Below are 18,445 nucleotides of genomic sequence, written 5' to 3'. Positions count from 1 at the left end.
GTCCCCACACAGCGTTGTGCATGTGCATCCTCATGCAGGTTCAGAACAGTGGCCCATTTCTCTGGAGAGAAAAGTACCTTTAAGAACAGAACACCACCTGGAAGGAAGTTCCAGTGGTACCTCTGCAGCGTCTTCCCTCTTTCCATCCATCTTTCTGTTCTTCTTTCTGTTGACCAATCAATGTTTCTTTGCCTCAGGATTCGCTCACTTCAATCTTCTTTCTTTTCACTCGCCCCTTTTCCTTCTCTCCCTCCGTCCCTGAAGACCTTTGAGTCTTGATAAATTAGCTCTGACATTCTCGTTCTCTCTCTCTCTCTACATATTCCCTCTCCATGCTTCTCTTCTCCTCCATCAGTCCATTCTCCTTCGCTCTAACACCTTTTCCATCTCTCTTCACTTTATTTTTTACAATGAATCTGTACTTGGTTTAATCAAACAGGAAATGTGTCCTGCATTTTACCCTGTGTGAGCTACTCTTCTGTCATCAGCTTTTCCAAATCAGATCAGATCTTACTCTCTTCCTTAATTTTTGATCTTTTGTCCAAACTTTACTTGTTTCATTTTTTAAACTTCTCACTCTTCTTCACTTTCCTCCTCCTGTACTGCCATTCCTCATCTCTTGCTCGTCGTCCTCCTCCTCTCTTTCCTTTTCAAGTTTCTCCAACTCTTTCTCTTTGCATCTTCCCATGTTCTGCGTCCTCGTCTCTCACCACCTTCTTTTTATCTGACCCTCCTTTTCCTCTTTTCCGTAACCCTTCTCCTCAGCAGAGTAATCTTCATGCCTGGATTTCTCCTCCTCTTTTCCTCCTCCTCTCCTCTTGATAATGGACCACCCTCCTCTTTTTCACTAGCCTCCTTTGCAATAGTTTTATTGTAAACTTGCACAAATTCTCATTTTGTAAAACTACAAAAATGGTGTCTATATTTTTCCTGACTCAAACTATTTATATTTTTTAATTTAATACCTATGACAACATTTCTAAAAACAGAAAACAAAACAAAAGCAAACTTGGTTAAATCATAATTTGGTTTTCCCCTGTAGAATCTGACTGAGCTCCCCAGTTTCTCCTCCTCACCTCTGTCTGCACCTCCTCCTTCTTGCCTTTTTCTCTCATTCTTTAAAGTCTCTTCTTCACAAGGCAGTTTCATAACATCATTAATTAAGCTAATTCAGCTACATAATCCCCCCCCCCCTTCAAAAAATGACAAGGGGTTCTGTGAGTGTGTGTTTGAATTCGATGTAATGAGGTCTGCAGGGAAACGAGGACAGAGGCTGTTAAGAGGAGAAAATGACCTCAGGGCAGAAAAACCTTCCTCTCGCTGAGCTCGAATGCTCCTCTGTCTGCCTGTCTCACACCCAGAAGCTGTCTGTGTGCAACTGGAGACCACTGTCTCAAACAGTCTTATGTTTCCCGACTCTAAACTGCAGACAGTGCTTTGTTGTGAAGCCAACCAGCGACCAACTTCTGTTGACCTAATGAGGACGTGTTGGCATTAGATGCAAACACATTTTTCTGTTCCAAAACATCTGATCATGTGGAACAACAACCCGACAGTTTTTGGCTGGTTGGTTACGCTTAGAGACAGGTTCTGATCTGGATTAACAAAGTACAAGTTCAGTCAGTTTACACACAACAACTACATACACAACAACCAAACCAAGAGATGGACTTGTTTCTCATGTTTAACTTTAACCCTGCTGAAAACCTAAGCAGCTCTAATTACTGTAGTTGTTACTTAAAAAAAGCTTAAAAAAAACATGTAAACTGGAATTGTACTAACACTTACTGTACAGTTTATATAACAAGATAACAGTGACCAGAGAAGTTGACATTTAATCTAAGATGTACTTGTAACTCAGTAATACTCACCACTCCATACTATTTCAAACAACAAATTTCAATATTCAATATTATTTCAATATAATAATGTGACATTTCCTGCAGCTTTTTAAATGTCTAACTTGTGGATACTTGAACTGTAACCTGGCTTACTTGTTAAAACCATTATTTTTTGTATTATTTACTTGTATAGCCATAGTAATGTCAGCCCCCCCCCCCCCTCATTTGCCTCATTTGTTGCCATTGTTCTTGATGGATTTAAGTTAGCTTCACTCAAAATCAGTAAATCGGCTTGTTTGCCCTGCATTTAGCTCCAACTTGATCCAAACTATTAAGAAGCGCATATTGTTGATAACAACAGTACTTACATAATGGAAGTGAGGACAGCTAGTTTTAAACTATTCTTGCCTCCACCAGTTTCCGTCCCTTCAGACTCACCCATAATTTTTCTCTTAGCGTTAACATCAGTTTCGCCTTAGCTCTAGGTTTGGTCTTACACAGGGCATCTCAACAGAGCTGCTGCTGCTTTTCAGCTGGTTTAGAATGTAGTAGCTGTTCAGTAGCCTGCTCCTGCATCCCATAACCGTGGCATCCATGCTTGGCTGTTTGCATGAAAAGTGGGTCAAAAACAGTTGCGTTAGGAGCAAAGTTTGCTCGAGAAAGTGAACTTCAAACCTCCCCCTTCTTTTACTGAACTGCTTGTCCATTACTGCATGAAGTGGTTTATATTCAGACTGTTAGAAAATCTGACAAGTGCTTCATTTGAAGATTACTGAGAGACTTACTGATGCTAGAAATAACCAGCTCATACAACATGGTGTGTGGCCACGACTGAAGTCGAAGTGTTTATGCTGTATTTGTTCAGAGCTCCGGCTTTGGTAGATTGAGGGAAAGGCCGTCATGACCCAAAGTTCCAACCTCGGCTGAGTGCTGGACTGTCAGTTTCAGTGTTCAGAAATGTTTGGACGCAGACTTGGTGATGTCACAGATAGGTGGAAGGAAGTTTCTGAAGTTTTTTGACAATCTGAAAAGCTTATAGACAACTGAAAATCTAAATCACAATCTCCTCACACCCTTGTTGTGCCAATGTCAACTTTACTTTTAACCAGAAGTTTCCAAGATTTTCCGGGAGTTTAATGGCACAGTAAGGAGAAAAGAACACTTGACCCCAAATTCTTAAATAAAAATTTAAAAGGAACATATACAGAAATTATAAGAATAAATCAGTAGCTCATACTGAGGCTCGGTATCATAGAACATATTTGAAAAGAACTGAGTGTTGTCATAGATTTGGCGCCTTATAAACAGGTTTTTGCTTTGGTCTGATGTGAATGAGCAGGTGACACAGGAAGTAGCATTTGTTTTTCTTCCTGCAGCAGATTCTGCACACACACACTAATCCTGCGGTTAACAAGTGTTAAACAAGGTTTATTCGTGCTTTCAAAGTCTGAAATGTGCTTGAATTTTGGATAAAGTGCTTGAAAATTCTTGAATCAGTAATAACTGGATGTCTTTCACAATAAATAGCAGTGTATATAGCAAAGCAGCATACGAATAAAAGTTGATGTTAATACTAACTGCTAGCTGGTGAATTCGCAGGCTAAATCATCGAGAGGCGTGTGCGTTAGTGTGGATATGCTCGTTCTGCATGTCGATTATGACATGCTCATTCATATACAGTGAACTTACCCAATGTCACAGTAATGTTAGTAACTGTATCCCACTGCATAACCAGCCTGCTTATGGCTAAGTGAAAAAGGGTTTTCGCATGTTCAGCGATTGTTTCTCTTAATGTATCCCAGTACGACTTCACCAGCAACTGTGACCTCAATAATAAATGCTTAGTTGAATATTCCGACATTTTAACATTGTAAATGGAGAATTCTTGTTAGAGCTGCTGCTGCACAGGTGTTGTGCCTAATAGGTGTATGATGCTACTTTTTGCTTTACGTGGCACCAGTTTGTGTTAATGCTGTTCTGTTTTTCAAATCAAGTTTTTGCTTTTATTTCCACAATACAAAGACATTAGTTTCTTACATTTTTTTTCAAGTGAGTATCCTCATTTTTCCTGCTATTAGGAAATTACTTTTGGTTTTTTACAGCATATTGCCATTGTTTTTGCCATGATTTTAAAAGTGCTAATCATTTTCATTTGTCTATTAATGCAAATTTCTAATTCACCACCGCTGTAAAGTGCTGGGAAAGCTGGAAAATTGACTTTGAAAGTGCTAGAAAATTTGAATTGGAATTTGAAGCCTGGTTAAAGAATGAGGTGGGTACTGGCCCGTGATCGACGAACCTTTCGTGCTTACATCATCGTCACTGAATGAAGCGTGTTAGCATTGTTAGCCCAGAGCATGCGACTGATCCCAGGCCTCACTGGTTTTAGTAGTACGAGCTAACAATGCTAACAACCTGTGGCACTGTTCCAGACTGTTCTGCAGAGCTGACCTCACTGGTTCCTCTTGTCCTGTGCCATGTGTGTTCGTCACGCTAGGCTGTATAAATGTGTGTGTGTGTGCGTGTGTGTGTGTGTTTGAGTGTATGTGTAGCTTTGCTTGTATCAATGTGTCTGAGTCTCACCGGTCTTCTTCTGTCCTGTCCTGTGCTTTTTCTCTCCCCGTGTGTGTGTGTGTGTGTGTGTTTAGCTATCGGTAGCCAGCGGAGGAGGAGTCCCAGCACCGTCGCCTCAGAGATCTTCGAACCTCACCTGGGCAGCCACATTTTACAGGTAGGAATTGTTCATGAGCACGGCTACATATAGGCTACATATGAGCAGGTTACTGAACATGTTCCAATCCGCTCAGTGATGCAGCCTGACTGTTACTGTCATGTGTTTCCACACGGTTTTGAGCTTAAACAAAGCCGCTTTGAAGAAAATGAGCTGACTAGAGAAGTGGAGTTTATGATCATTCTGAAATCAAATTTATCCTCCGAAACCTCTAGGTTTTCTACTTTTACGGCCTCATTATGCCGCTGGTGAGGCCTGGATGAATTATTTTTAATTCTGTTTTCCGGCTCTTCTTTTTCTTAATTCCTGAATTACAGGAATTTTGTAGTCCAAGATCCAAATCCTGTCAAATATATCCTCACACAATGAGAAATTTAAACCATTGTGTTATTGAAATCCTTTCCTTTAATTTCTTCGAGCTTTGATGAGGCTAAATCATTCTTCATAATGTGCCTTTACGTTATTAGCGTAGTGATTCCTCATAATTCGCCCTCAGATTTTTCACCACAGCCAACTTCAATTATTCCTCAAGATCCAGCTGCTGCCGTAGCAAAACTGAATTATTAAATGGGATTATGAGAGTATGATAATGACTGGGTTATCGCTGTTTGCTCCCTCGGGTTTGTGTGTGTGTGTGTGTTTAAGCCCTAACATGCTCCACTCCTTATCTGTGTAACATACAACCCAAAGGCTGAGCTTTTAACATCACAGCCAGGCTGTCGTGATACAGCTGATAGAGGCTGGTAATCTGTTTGTGTGTGTTAAAGTGTGTGTACATTTCTGATATGATTCCGTAAACCTCCTAAAGTACTGGTGTCCTACAGTAGAAAACGTGTGTGTGTGTGTGTGTGTGTGTGGGTGTGTTTCACTTGCACCTGATTATTTTTGTTATATTCTGACATTGTCTCGATCATTCTCCTTGTACTTTTTTTATCATTATCATATTCAAGAATCCTGACGGGATAAAGAAAACTCTCGTAGATATGAAAAGTTTAATTACAAACACAAAAATCTCTTTTCCTTCAGACCATCAGCTGTAGCTGTTTGAACTTTATTTGTCCCACTTGTAAGTGCAAAACCAGTTTTTGGTTTTCTTTCTTCACCATCGTAATCTTTTTGTCCTCACTGACTAAATAAACTGTAACTGGGGCTCATGCTGGAAGAAATTCACCAATGGACAATCAGCAAGAGAGAGAGAAACTAAAACTGAATCTGCAATGATGCCAGTGCGAACACACTATAATTGTGATGCTGACAGCTAGAGGGCGCTGTTCCTGTATTGAACCTACAACCTAGTCATTCTGTATGGAGTTTGTGGAGAGAGCGTATCTGAGAAGGATGCTCTGTATTTGCTGCATACTGATGTAGCCTTGTTGCTGCATTGCTGCTTCATCCATCCCGCTTTAATCGTGCGGACACCCGCAGCACAGAGTGGGGATGTCGCCGTGCTCTCGTCTTCCACCGCTGTGCACATCATGTTGTCATGCGTGAGTGTTAACACGAGGCTGGAACAAGCAGGAGCAGCCGAGCCACCACGCATCCGCTCATGCTGCAATGAGCACCGCTGCTGTGTCGAGTGTGTGTGTGTGTCAGTGTTAACAGGGCTCTGAGCTTGAGGTGCTAGACATCCCATAATACCTTGTTATAATCCCTGGAGAGTCGCTATGACAACCATATGAAGCAGATCTTGAGGCAGATTGAAGCAGCTGTGAGATTGGAAGTGACACGAACAATGTGGGCCTGGCTTCACCTGGAAGAGGGAAGGCAAGTGTGGAGAAGGAGGAGGTGCTGACAGAGGTGAGGGAGAAAAGACTCAGAGCTCAGTGAGATCTGATCGGGAATAACAAAGTCACAGGGATTTAAAAGAGAAATAAGTTTGAATTATGTAAAATACGCCATTTTTGTAGGTTTTGAAATGAACAGAGGAGGGTGGTCAATTATGAGGAGACGAGGACAGCGGATGAAGGTGTTGAGGACAAGATGAGTTAGCGATGGATGAGGAAGTTGGGCATGAGGAATACTCTGACGAGGAAGAGCAATTGTGGAGAAGAGTTAAGAAAAGGGAAAAAGGTCAGATGGAAAGAAGACGGTGAGCGATGAGGAGACAGAACATGGAAAGAGCAGGAAGATACAAAGAGAAAAAAGGAGGAGCACAAAGCAAGAGCTGAGGAATGACAGCACAGGAGGAATAGAGAAGAGAATAAATACACAAAAGCCAGAGGATTACGATTAAAAACATGACCGGTAGTAAACTAGCTCTGCTAACATGCTAACTTTCCATTTTCTCCAATACGTTTAGAGCATGTCACCTTAGTTTGTCAGCTTTTAATATGAAGTAGCATCCGCAGGAAAGGTTCTTCACGACTCACAAGCACCAGAACCTAAGCAAAGCCTTTCATATTGTGTATCTGTTTAAGTTAACAAAATAACACAGCTCGCCAGCGCACAGTCAACTTAGTGTAACAAAAGTCAGATGCAGGTGACCGAGTAGAAACTAAGAATTAGATGAGAAAAACTTTGCTCAGACCAACAGTTAAAATAAAAAAAACTTAGTGTTCCCCAGAGCCTGTAGCATCTGTGCCCTCCTCACCCAAGAGTTGACTAAGGTTCCAGATGACCTCAGCTGGATGACTGAGAATCTCTACAAACATATAGTGCAGCACTGTGGATGTTTCCCCCTGAAAGTAGCTCCGTGGAGCCTGTTTCTGATGCTGTAAAAAGCAGGTAGTGTGTATGATAGTAGTTGTAAAGCAGAGGAGCTTTGCAGCACTGCATGAACACAGCAGGGGTAAAGTAAACATGCATCTGTATGTGATCGTAGCTGACACTGATCTGTTAAAACATGCCTGAATCGGCCTTAATAAAGACCCTTAGGATCGGCTTTGGACCCTGCTAGTACAGGCTGACTCTCAAACGTTGCAGCTCCTGTATTAAAATTCTCATGTAACTGTTATGTCTCTGTGTGTGTCAGCTCATCTCCTTTATGCACATATATTATTCCACGGGTGTTTCTACATCACGGTGAGTGTGTGTTTTTGTGTGTCCGTCTGTGTGACTGCGTCCTTTTCAGTGGAGAAGGAAGGCAGACGTGTTGGTGGCAAATTGGCCTCATTAATCTCCCACTTAATTGATTGTGAGAAGTTTGACGATGACATTTTAAGAAAGCGTGGCGGACTAGGCGCAGCATGATTGATTTGGCTAAAACACAGTGCTAATGAATGCCAGCCAGTCACTTAGGTGGTAGAGACCAGACACTAATTTCAGAGAGATTAGGCCAGAGAGGTTGATAACGCTTAATGAAGAGGAGGGAGGGGGGGGGGGGGCAAGCAGTCATTAAACAGGAGGTAAAGCTCTGTGTGTACCCTCCTGTCAGATCTGGGCTCCTGTGAGTAGGTGTGTGGGAGTAAATGAGTGAAGCTTATATGAACTTTATTAGTCATCAATGCAGATCTGGATGGAAGAAGCACGACTGCAGCATCTCTGAAGGTGTTTGTTTTATTTGTCGCTGCTTTAATCAGGATCTAATCAAATCCAGCATTTTGTCTGATCCGCTAATCAAGTGTGTGTCCCTTCAAATGCCTTATCTGACTTTCTTAGGTGTGTGTTATAAATTCTTATTTAACTTGTCACATTAGAGTAGCATTTTAGCATGCTAGCATTTTAGCCTCCAGACGCACAAGAATATCATGTGAATCAACTGTCGGCAGTGATGCTTCATTACACCTATATTACCACCAACAATATCAGCAATTTGACAACCGGGTGCACTGTTGAGAAACACACTGAAAAACCCACAACACAACCAAACAAACGCACCGCAAGGACCACAGACGACAATGAAAATGTCTCCAGGAGCAACTAAAAATTCATATAAAAATCTCGGTTTTTGAGTCGTGTAGAGTCGTGTAGAGATTTTGGTTGTTTTGTGGCTTATTGCAGCTCATTTCCTAATGCTGCATCTGTGGTATCGTTAAAACGCAGTTTTTGTCTTTTGTTTTGTTTTTTACTCTATTTGCTCGCGTTTTCTCAAACTGCAGTGCTATAAGCTCTTAGGCCACCGTACATCTGGATTTCTGGAGCTTTTATAATAACGTTCTATGCCAACAATTAAAGTAACTGTTTTCATATTAAACCGTGACAGCAAAGTCAAATGGCGCGAAAGACACAGACTTGCATAAAGTCGTGTAGAGACTAGACCTTCATGTTTTCTACGTCTTGTTTTTAAGTTATAATTTAGCCTAGTTTTAGTCAAGACTTTTAAACAGTGTGCACAACATTAATTAGTTGTTAACTATTGAATAACTAATAAATGACCTGCTTATGTTGAGGAGGTTATGGAATGTGCTTTATATGTAAACATGGGACAGTTTCAGTGTGTTTCACAAAAATAAAAGTATTAGTTCTGATAACAAATCCATACAGCACTAACTTTCATTCTTTTTCAACAACCCTGTTCCCTAAACAGTGTTTAATAGTGCAACATTTGCTAATAATGAAGATATGACAGTTAACATAAACGGCAAGTCAGAAATAAGGTAATAGTAGGAAGTTTCCTAAAGGAAGCATTGTTTTTTTCACTTAAGTATGTAATTTAGTTCGTTGGACAGCAGTGCTACTTAATGTTTTTTGGGTTTTTTTGATTGATTTTAGGTTTGCAGAAATTGGTTAATATTTCAGATATTGTGCTCTGGCTTCACACTTTTAAACAAAAGCTTTCTTAACCAAAAGCACTTTCTTTTTTTTTTTTTGCCTAAACCCACTGGCTCTGGCTGTGACAAACCATAGGGAAGTGATTTGTAGTAGACTGGGTGGATTCTAAACAGCCAGAAAAAAATCATTGTTAACTTCCCTACACTTGGGAGACAAAATACCAGGAAGATTCCTCCTGTTTTTCCTTGTGCTAAGCCAAACACAGACCTGTGGCTATGAGTCTGTTATGCCTGACTTGTAGAAGGCATGTCAGAGATTTGAATAACCAAATAATGCATTAACAAAAACCTAAAAAAAAATAAAAAACTGGTATCAAATAAGCAGATGGATGCTGTGAAAGTCCTTTAACAAAACAAACTCCAAAACCACACTGGCTCCCAAAAAGGCAGCAGCCTTCCAAGGTAGAGAGCCAGTGCCATCCTGAACACAGACCAGCTTTATAGACCTCCAGCAGGTGTGACCGCAATCCTCCTTAAGGTAGAAGGACCTGACGATCAAGATGAACCTGAAGGCAACAGGCAAAGATAGTACCTTTAAACAGCCATAGGGCCGCTTTACTGGTAATGACCAGTATTTTTTCACCAGCAGATCTAATTAGACCTAATAAGATCACTGCAACATAACATTTAATGCTACTTGTTAAACTTCACCAATATTGGCCTGGTTCCATGGATGCAATGAATCTCTGCTTCCAAACTAAGAAGTTGAGCAGGTCGGGAAGTTTAGTTGTTGATGATGAAGTGAAAGCGTCGGTGTTTGTGGACTTTAAAAGCATCAATCTGCTTTTTAAAGACACCATGTGGTGTTTGAAGATGAAGAGGCGGTGGACAGACGGACACTAATTAAACAGAGGGAGGGTGGGGGTGGAATAAAGCAAACTCTGTGTGGGTGTGTTAGTCCACAAAGTATGAACAATTAGAGTGACTGATGAAGACAAAGTAAGCGTGTACCTAAGGAAAGTCAGAGTGAACAGTAAGGGGAAGAAACAAAGAGAAGGAAAGTGTGTTTGAGACAGACTGGTGAAGCACCTGGCATGATGAGGGAGGAAAGGAGGGAGGGCCACACCTGTTAAAGCACACACACAGGATGACTTGTCCATCTGCAGCAAGGAGATGGAGAGACAGGAAGGAAAGCAAGAGAAGGAAAGGACAAGGGGACAGAGGCAAAGGGACAACAGGCAGACAAACGGGGAGAGACGGAGACCGTCAGTGAGAGTGCTGTTTTGGCACGGAGGTAAATTTAACTGGTAAAGGAGCCATTTTTGAAACTAAGGACATTATGTCTAAGGACAATGTTACTTTACACTTGTGAAATCCTTTGTGAATCCAGGGGAGACTTTTATTTTGGCGAGTACAGGTTACATTTCCCAGCCGTTCTCATTCCCAAGGCGTCAAAAACGGCCATTTTCTCCAGGGTTTTGTCATTACATATCGACACCAAAGGTTCCCGACACAATGTACAGAAAGACCGAGGGCATCAATGTTTCACCCATAAAGCAAGTAATATATAAATCCAAAAGTCCTCAAAGTGGTTGGATGTTAAAGCAAGACGGAGGATTTTATTTGTTACCGTAACTTTACCCCAAAGGTTTAGTGCCCAACAAACCCAGTGATGTTTCCACAACTGTAAGAGAGCATATCCTGACGAGCAGGTACCATCGATGCAACATGAAACTGTACCTGTAGTGACCCTGTGAGGCACCAGAGGACAGAATTAATGTTAAAGTTTCTGCTGCTGTCGCATTTCGAGATACTTTTAAAGAAACTGTTCTGTGCTAAAACAGGATGTATCAGAACATGCTGGTGCACTTCATTTCCTGTTTTCGCTTTGAGAACAGTTGCTCTTTCTCTGCTCTCTTTACTTTGTGTAGTGAGTAAATCTGAAGTCACTCTATTGACGGTAATGCATTTATAAAATTGTGCTTTTGAAAGATACATTTTCTGCATTTTTGCCTTGGTTGGACAAAGGCGTGTTTGCTCCCACCGAGGGAAGTCTGCTCCTTTCCCTCTACACAATGCAGTACAGTCAGACTCGGTACATCTGCTCGTTTTTGTCCAATGCTTATGTCTGAAAGAGCCCGTTTGTAGCATAAGATTTGGTTTTAGGGTCAAATGTGAGTGGAGGTTTAAGTTTAGGTCGAGAAATGATTGATTTTACTGAAGCGGCAGCTTCTAAATGCATCAACAGCAACAATAAAAAATCACCACAGATACAAGAGCGTCCCCACAGATCAGCACTCACCCAGTGAGAGTGATGGCAGCTGACGCTCCCTCCTGCTTTAATACATGGTTTATGGTAAGTACCTTGGCTGTTCTTCAGATGTTCTCATCCATAACACACATTACCACATCACTCATGACACAGAGGTGATGGAGCACACAAACACATTTGCCCAGCGACACGTAACACGTGCATTTAAACAGAGTGAATATATATTGACTCGTGTATAAAATTTCTCCAAATAGAAAAAGTATTTTAAAGGACTGGCAGCTCTGCACAGTGCTCTACTGTGTTTGTATTGTTTTAATCTTATTTCTGTTCATTCTGAGGGTTTGGCATTTCATTTGATTCTAGTCTCTGTACATTCCGGTATATTAAAGTGGCATTTTTTTTATTGTATAAAATATATATATATTATCAAAAGCAAAGAGACATCATCTGCAGTCACAGTTGACATGGCTGAATAAAACCACAGCAGAGTGAGGATTTTGCCACTGTGCATTAGAACCAGTTTGTGTTACACAGGAAAACCAAACCACTGTCCTCGTGGACAGGTGTCTGAGTGTTTCACCTGCAGCGTGTAAAACAGATGTAAGGTGCCCGCGTGTTGTCATGGCAATGAGGGGGAAATTAAAGACGACAGCAATGCGGCGCAGACGCGACACTGTTTCCTGTCAGCCCCGTCAATCAAACTGACAGCCAATAAGTGTCACTGTAGGTACGAATTAAACGTGGAGACGTGAGAGGACAGAAGAATGACAGGACAGATGTGCCGCTCCTCCCAGTGGATTATGGGAATATTAGCGTAGAGGTTTATAAACAGGAAGTGGTAGAATGAGTCTGAAGCTGAGACAGAGCAGAACTTACTCAGACATAGTAAGATGTCTTATTTTTGTATCCATTTTGTTATTTCGCGTTTATTTTTGGATGTTTTGTATCAATTTCTTTGTTATCCTGGGTTTGTTTTTGAATGGTGTGTTTTTTTTTTCTGTTTGCCTGCTTTCGGCCTCATTTCAATATTTTCAGGTCATTGTGCATCAGCTGTAAGTTGTTGTTCATTCCTTTGTGTCTTTAAATTAGCCGTTTTAATCAAGAAATATGAACTTCAGTGGTTCTAGCCCATGATCCCCCAAACCTCTTGGCTAAGTGGGCCATTCAGTAATCCACCCATGAGTGGATGCTGAGAAGAAAGACGTCTCGGATAACGTCAGCTTTGTACAGGCATGTGTACAAATATATTGCTTGTCTCTGTGGTCTGAGCATTGAACTCCAGGCCCTGACACGGATTTTTTGCATATTCAAAAGCGAACACATTACCGCACACGCGGCGAGCCGTGGGCTTCGGGCGGGTTTTGCCAGCCTGCATGCACAGATGACTCCAGAGGCCGCGGCAAGACTAAAGGTCATGGCGGTGAGTGTTGAGCCTAGCATCCTGATTACCCACAACCCCCAGCTCTGACTTCCTGTGAGGTCCGGCAGGTTCATTAGCAGTGGGAATAACTGCAGAGAGATGAACGAAGAGGGAAGAGGTCTGAACCAATAAACGATGTGTCCAGAGAGCGAAAGAGGGAAAAACGAAGGTGAAAAGAAGGGAAAAAAAGACCAGCGCAGGGTTTTATTATTCATGCAGTCAATAGGCCGCAGCTTGTCTGCATCTCTAATTGTTTGATTTTATAGGCGGGATGGGCTCTTTAAACAAACACGCTCTTATGCTAATGGCGGCACCGCAGTGCCCTCCTGACAGCGTCTGGTGGGAGGGTGGACTGGGGGATTATGGGAGTTTTTTGAGGGTGTGGGGGTGTCTGAAGCTGAATATCATTTGGATAATTAAAAATGACAGAGGAAATGGTCCACACACACACACATCAGCCACTTTGTCTTGACAGGTGCAGAGGGAGGAAGGAGGTGGGAGGGGAAAAAAAGAAGGGGAGGGGGGGTAGTCCTGATTGCTGTCAATCAAGCGGTCCGTTGGGAGGATCGCGGAGGCAGGCCGATCTCTGTGAACTTTAACCCCCTCTCTGGCCGACGTGATGGAGATGTGAGAGAGAGAGAGAGTTAACAACCTTGAGAGACGGACTGAATTTCAACAGCCTCAGGGATGAGCGAGGAAAGAAGGGGGGGAAGAGGAGGAAGTGGACTGAAGGGGGAAGAACAGAGGAAAATAAAAGGAGGGAGAATGAAAGTGGTTGGAGAGACCAAAGTAGGCAGGTGTCAGTATTAACAGTATTACGGTCTAACTGTACAGTATGTGACCCAGTGTCCATATGTCAGTCCAATAATGACACACAGCAGAAGACAGCTCCTGTCAGAGATGCAGTAATCCATTATTTCTTAATAACAGTTCAAATAATATCAAATTACATGTGTTTTTAAATCCCTAATATACTGATAAACGGACGTTAAATTACCACCACACTTTGGACTTTTTCAGTGATCTCATCAACTCTGTTTCCTACAGCAGTGGGCAGCAGATTGTAATAAAACCGGCTCATCCTCACCAGCCAGGTATTAGTTGGAGTTGGTGGAGGCCCAATCGGAGCGTAGTGTACAGGGTAATGTTCTCATCATAATAGTGCTGCCTTCTTCCTAAAAGTTCGACAAGTGTACAGACCTGAGCGACGCTGACAGGTTCCAAGTGTGACGACCAGACTGGACTGATCAGGAACGGAAGCACAACCGGACGCACCTGAACTCCTGCACATGGTGGGTGAGTGTAGTCTGTCCGATCCCACCGGAGAGCTACTGCAGCACAATTTGCTAAAAATGTAATGCTGGCCTTGATGGACAGATGTCAGGAGACACAGGACACCACAGCGGTGCTGAATAAAGAGAGAGGATGCATTTGATTCACTATGTTTGCCCAAAGCATGACTTTATAAAAAGTGATGTTTTTCTGTAACTGTTGGATGTGTCAGTATGAAGCTTTCTGCATGAAGGCTGTGCAGTCATTTCTCCTGCTGCCATGTGGACAATACAACATTGCAGTGTCTTGTTATTTGTCTTTTATTGTGGACAAAGGTCTGTGTGACAATGATATGAAAACACCGATGATTTCACAAGGACAGAGTCCAATTTCATGGACTATCACGATATTATCACATGATATCAGGAAAAAAGTAGCTGAATACTTTTTTTTTTAATCCTGTGTGTGTGTGTGAGATCAAAGGAAACAGGATCACCACAAAGTCAAAGTGACAATTGAACAAATGGCAACAATGAAAAGATGATCAGATTATATCTGAGTCCTTCTGCTGCTTTGTTCTGTGTGTTTCTGCTTGTTTGTGACTGCGTGTGTTTGCATACCGCAGAGTGTAATTGCATATTTATTGATGTGTGTTCCCACATTTATTTGATGTGTGTGTGTGTTAGTAACACTGAGCTGAACAGGATGGGTTGAGATGTAAAACCCTCCCTCACTTCCAGATGCAGGATAGAGCGAATCCTCTCTTGCCGCCAAATGAATTTTTCTCTCTCACACACACACACACACACACACACACACACACACACACACACACACACACACACACACACACACACGCACAGGAAACAGATTCTGTTGAATAATTTCATTATAAGGTTGTGAGCATGTGGATTAATGGTTTTACTGTCATAGAAACAACGGGGGATTTTCTCGTTCGTTCTTTCTCCAAGCCGCTTTTATCCTCATCACTTCCTTTTCTGCTTTTCTCCTTTTCTTTCATCGTCTTTCTTTTGGTCAGGATCAAAAAACAAAAAAAACATCTGTGTATGTTCAGAGTCCTGATTTTCAGAAGCTCGCTGTGTTTCAGTTTCACTGTTGGGGTAAAGCGTCACCAAAGTAACCTGTTACATGATAATACTTAGGTTTCGTAGTAATATGACACCTTATACTCTATGTTTAGTAAACAATATTGTGATGTTTTTGAACATATAGTTAACGTAATCTGTATGTCCTCATATGTTCATGCCGACTACCTATGGTTTGTTAGCGTTTCTATTAGCGTTTCTATGTCCCAGGAGCCAGCAGTGCTGGGACTGTGACGTGAGCGGCTTCTGCCAGCACTTCTCCACAAGACTTTCGCACCCAGACACTGATTTCAGTGACGTCAAAGTCGGATCAGATGCTACCTGACTGTTCAGACTGAGGTCGTATTGGAAAACACCTGATACGTATCTGACTTAGGACCATATACGAAAGAGGCCCAGGTCTAAAATCAGATTTGGGCACAACACTGTCACACGTGTTTGCCACAACATGTCAGGTGCTGCAAAAACACTGCGGTGTCCCTGCAGCAGGAAGGTGCAAAGCAGTTTTTGGTGTTGAAGCAGCTTTAGCTTCACGTCATAGAGATGTGTAGGTGACTTGGTCCCGGGGGCTTCATAATGTTGCTTTCTATCAAACCAAAAGTGAGTTCAATGCAATAATATTGTAGCTTCATGCATCTAAACAGTAATGAATGCACAATATATTACACTGTCCCTGTACTGTTTTATTATTTTTGAAGCTCATTGATACTTTATGTATTATTTTTTGGTTGTTTATGTAGAGTACATGTCAGATTGCTCCTTAAACCAGTTTCACCTTCATCCTGAGAAATACAATGAACCTATAGTCAGAATAAAAACAACAGCTAAAATAATAGTAATAATAATAAATAGGTTTTGTGTTGCTGCGTGTTACATCATTGAGCTGTGTTATGTTGCCGTCTGGTGTCATAAACTGGATACAGACAGGATGTGAAACATTCACATTAACAAGTCTGCAGAGGTGTGTGTGTGTGTGTGTGTGTGTGTGTGTGAGAGGCGGCTGGCATGTCAGTCACCTGGCTCTGTCACCCTCCATAATCACTACAATCCAACAGAGAAATCTGCTCTAATCAAACGGGAAACGCCTCCATGGTTTTGGCTCTCGTTTGCCCTCTCTCTCACTCATGTCCCCTCACCTCATTCATTCCTGATGTCTCTCTCTGTCTCTCATCCTTTCTTTCCCTCTCTCCTTCTGCATTCTGTCTCTCCATGCTCCTCTCTCATTTTGTCTCTCTCTAATTTTCTGTGTGTGTGAGTGTGTGTTATGCTCTAAGTCAGGGGGGGTGGCAGCAACAGCAGCTGGTGAGAGTAGTCCCCAGAGGGATTGTGGGTATTGGGGAGAAGGTTATGGCTTCACACCCATCACCGATCTGTTGCCTGCGTGTGTGTGTGCGCGTGTGTGTGTTTTCTTGTTTCCGCAGAAGTACTGTTTTTGGCCTGGTCTGGCTTAGTATTTGCATCGTGGTTTTGTGGGGTCTGGTCTGACTTTTCTGGGCTTGAGGTTAAGGTTAGTTTGGATGGTTTGTTTCAGGTTCAGTCTGGTAAAAAAAAAATCCAGGTAATGTAAAAGGCAAAAAGTCACAGATGAAAATCTGAAAATAAAATAAAATAAAAAAAAAACCAAATAAAATGTAAATAATCCAAACAGCAAGCTCCTCATGAGTCAGCTGATGTTTTGAACACTCCATTTAAACCATTGAATCCCACAGTGGGGAAACTTCCATCTTACAGCAGCAGAAAAAAGTGTGCAAATGTACAGCAAGAATTTCTGTACTAGGATAAAAAAAACTGCAGCTCGGTATAAAGTACAAACAAGTATACAATCAACAAACTAACAATTGTACTAGGGTTGATGTTACAATCAGTAGTAGGAAGGTCAGATTTTGTTAAAGGTTTATTTCCACTGGCGTTAACCTGCTGGGAATGTGTGTTTTTGTTGTGTGCTGCTTGTGATGTATCTCACAGGTAGTGGGCGGAGCATCCTTTGGGTGAGCAGGAGCACCTGGGCCCAGTGCTCCTGATCAGCCATAAAAAAAAACCACAGCCTTAAGGCCACGGTTGCTCGCTCGCTCGCTCGCCGGCCTGCCGCGTTGCTTGCGTTTGTCTTTTGTCACAACACAATCGCACCCTGCATTCACTCACACACCGACTGGTCCACTGACCTACACACCTCACGTTCTTTGTAAATATTCTGCTATTCGCTGTTTAATAAAACATTTGTGTTGAAACGTCACTTGTTGTTTCTCCCTTATATTTGTTTTGACTTGAGCCGCTCGCGACACGAAACGTACACCGCACTCACCCTATACACAAGGGTGGGATCAAAGAGAAATGCCTCCTCTTTTTGTGCGCTGTTTGTTTTGCCCTGCACGGAGCACCAGATGGGTGGAGTTTACTGCACCGCTGGGCGTTTGCACTCCTGCTGTCGGGCTCTCTGCAGGCTCACAAACAGCTCGTATGCGGCGGGTGTTGGAAGCCTGCCGTAAACAGACTCTCTTTAAATTTTTACCGTGAGAGTTAGCGGTGTGTCAAACATAACCCCTCGCTCTGCCGCCGCCTCTGCTGCTGCTGGAGGCGTTTATTTTCCACTCCAGTACGTGCCTCAGCACTAAATCAGCTGGTTAGGGAGGACAGAAAGGCGACTGCAGCAGCTTTCATGCAGCTATTGTACCTGTCCGTGTCTTAATTTGATGTTACACATGTATACTTCTGATTTGTGTGTGTATGTGCGCTTGCCCATGATTTTACATTTGTATGCCCGTGTGCGTCAAGCTTTGTGTGTTTTAGAAGAAATGCTGCAGCCAGACAAATGGAAATAACATCAGAACAGCAGGAGGAAGCTGAAATCGAAGAAGAGAGGAGGATTTGTTTGATTGGATGGGAGCTGCATGTACAAAAACAAGAAGAAACCTTAAAGGGATGAAATGTGGGAACAAGAGGAAAAAGAATCATCTTAATGAGATTTAAAAACAAAAAAAAGGAAATCGTTTTCAATCTAGGAGCACTTTATCTGCAGAAAAATATACAGAGAAATCATTAAAGGGGAGGAAACAGACAGAGCTGCTGTTTTTGCTGCTGATTTATGTGTTAATAACTGGAACACAGAGAGAAAATCGCTGAACGTCAATAAGAGTTCATTTGTTTAACTGGAAAT

General features: G+C 42.1%; 1 protein-coding gene across 9 annotated transcripts in view; it reads left to right on the top strand.

The window, feature by feature from the left end:
* LOC137101230 (neuronal PAS domain-containing protein 3) overlaps nucleotides 1-18,445 on the top strand; it is a 267,664-nt gene that overhangs the window by 142,929 nt on the left and 106,290 nt on the right. For all 9 annotated transcript variants that reach the window (XR_010911005.1, XR_010911006.1, XR_010911007.1 and 6 more), the window contains one exon: nucleotides 4,490-4,572. Coding sequence is in view for 5 of the 9 variants with exons in the window: in XM_067479369.1 (XP_067335470.1) it covers nucleotides 4,490-4,572 (83 nt within the window). In the remaining 4 variants the exon portion in view is untranslated. The remainder of the gene's footprint in view (nucleotides 1-4,489; nucleotides 4,573-18,445) is intronic.

The sequence above is a fragment of the Channa argus genome, chromosome 16, assembly GCF_033026475.1.
Source record: "Channa argus isolate prfri chromosome 16, Channa argus male v1.0, whole genome shotgun sequence".
NCBI classification, from domain to species: domain Eukaryota; kingdom Metazoa; phylum Chordata; class Actinopteri; order Anabantiformes; family Channidae; genus Channa; species Channa argus.
This window is presented reverse-complemented; position numbering and strand designations above follow the sequence as displayed.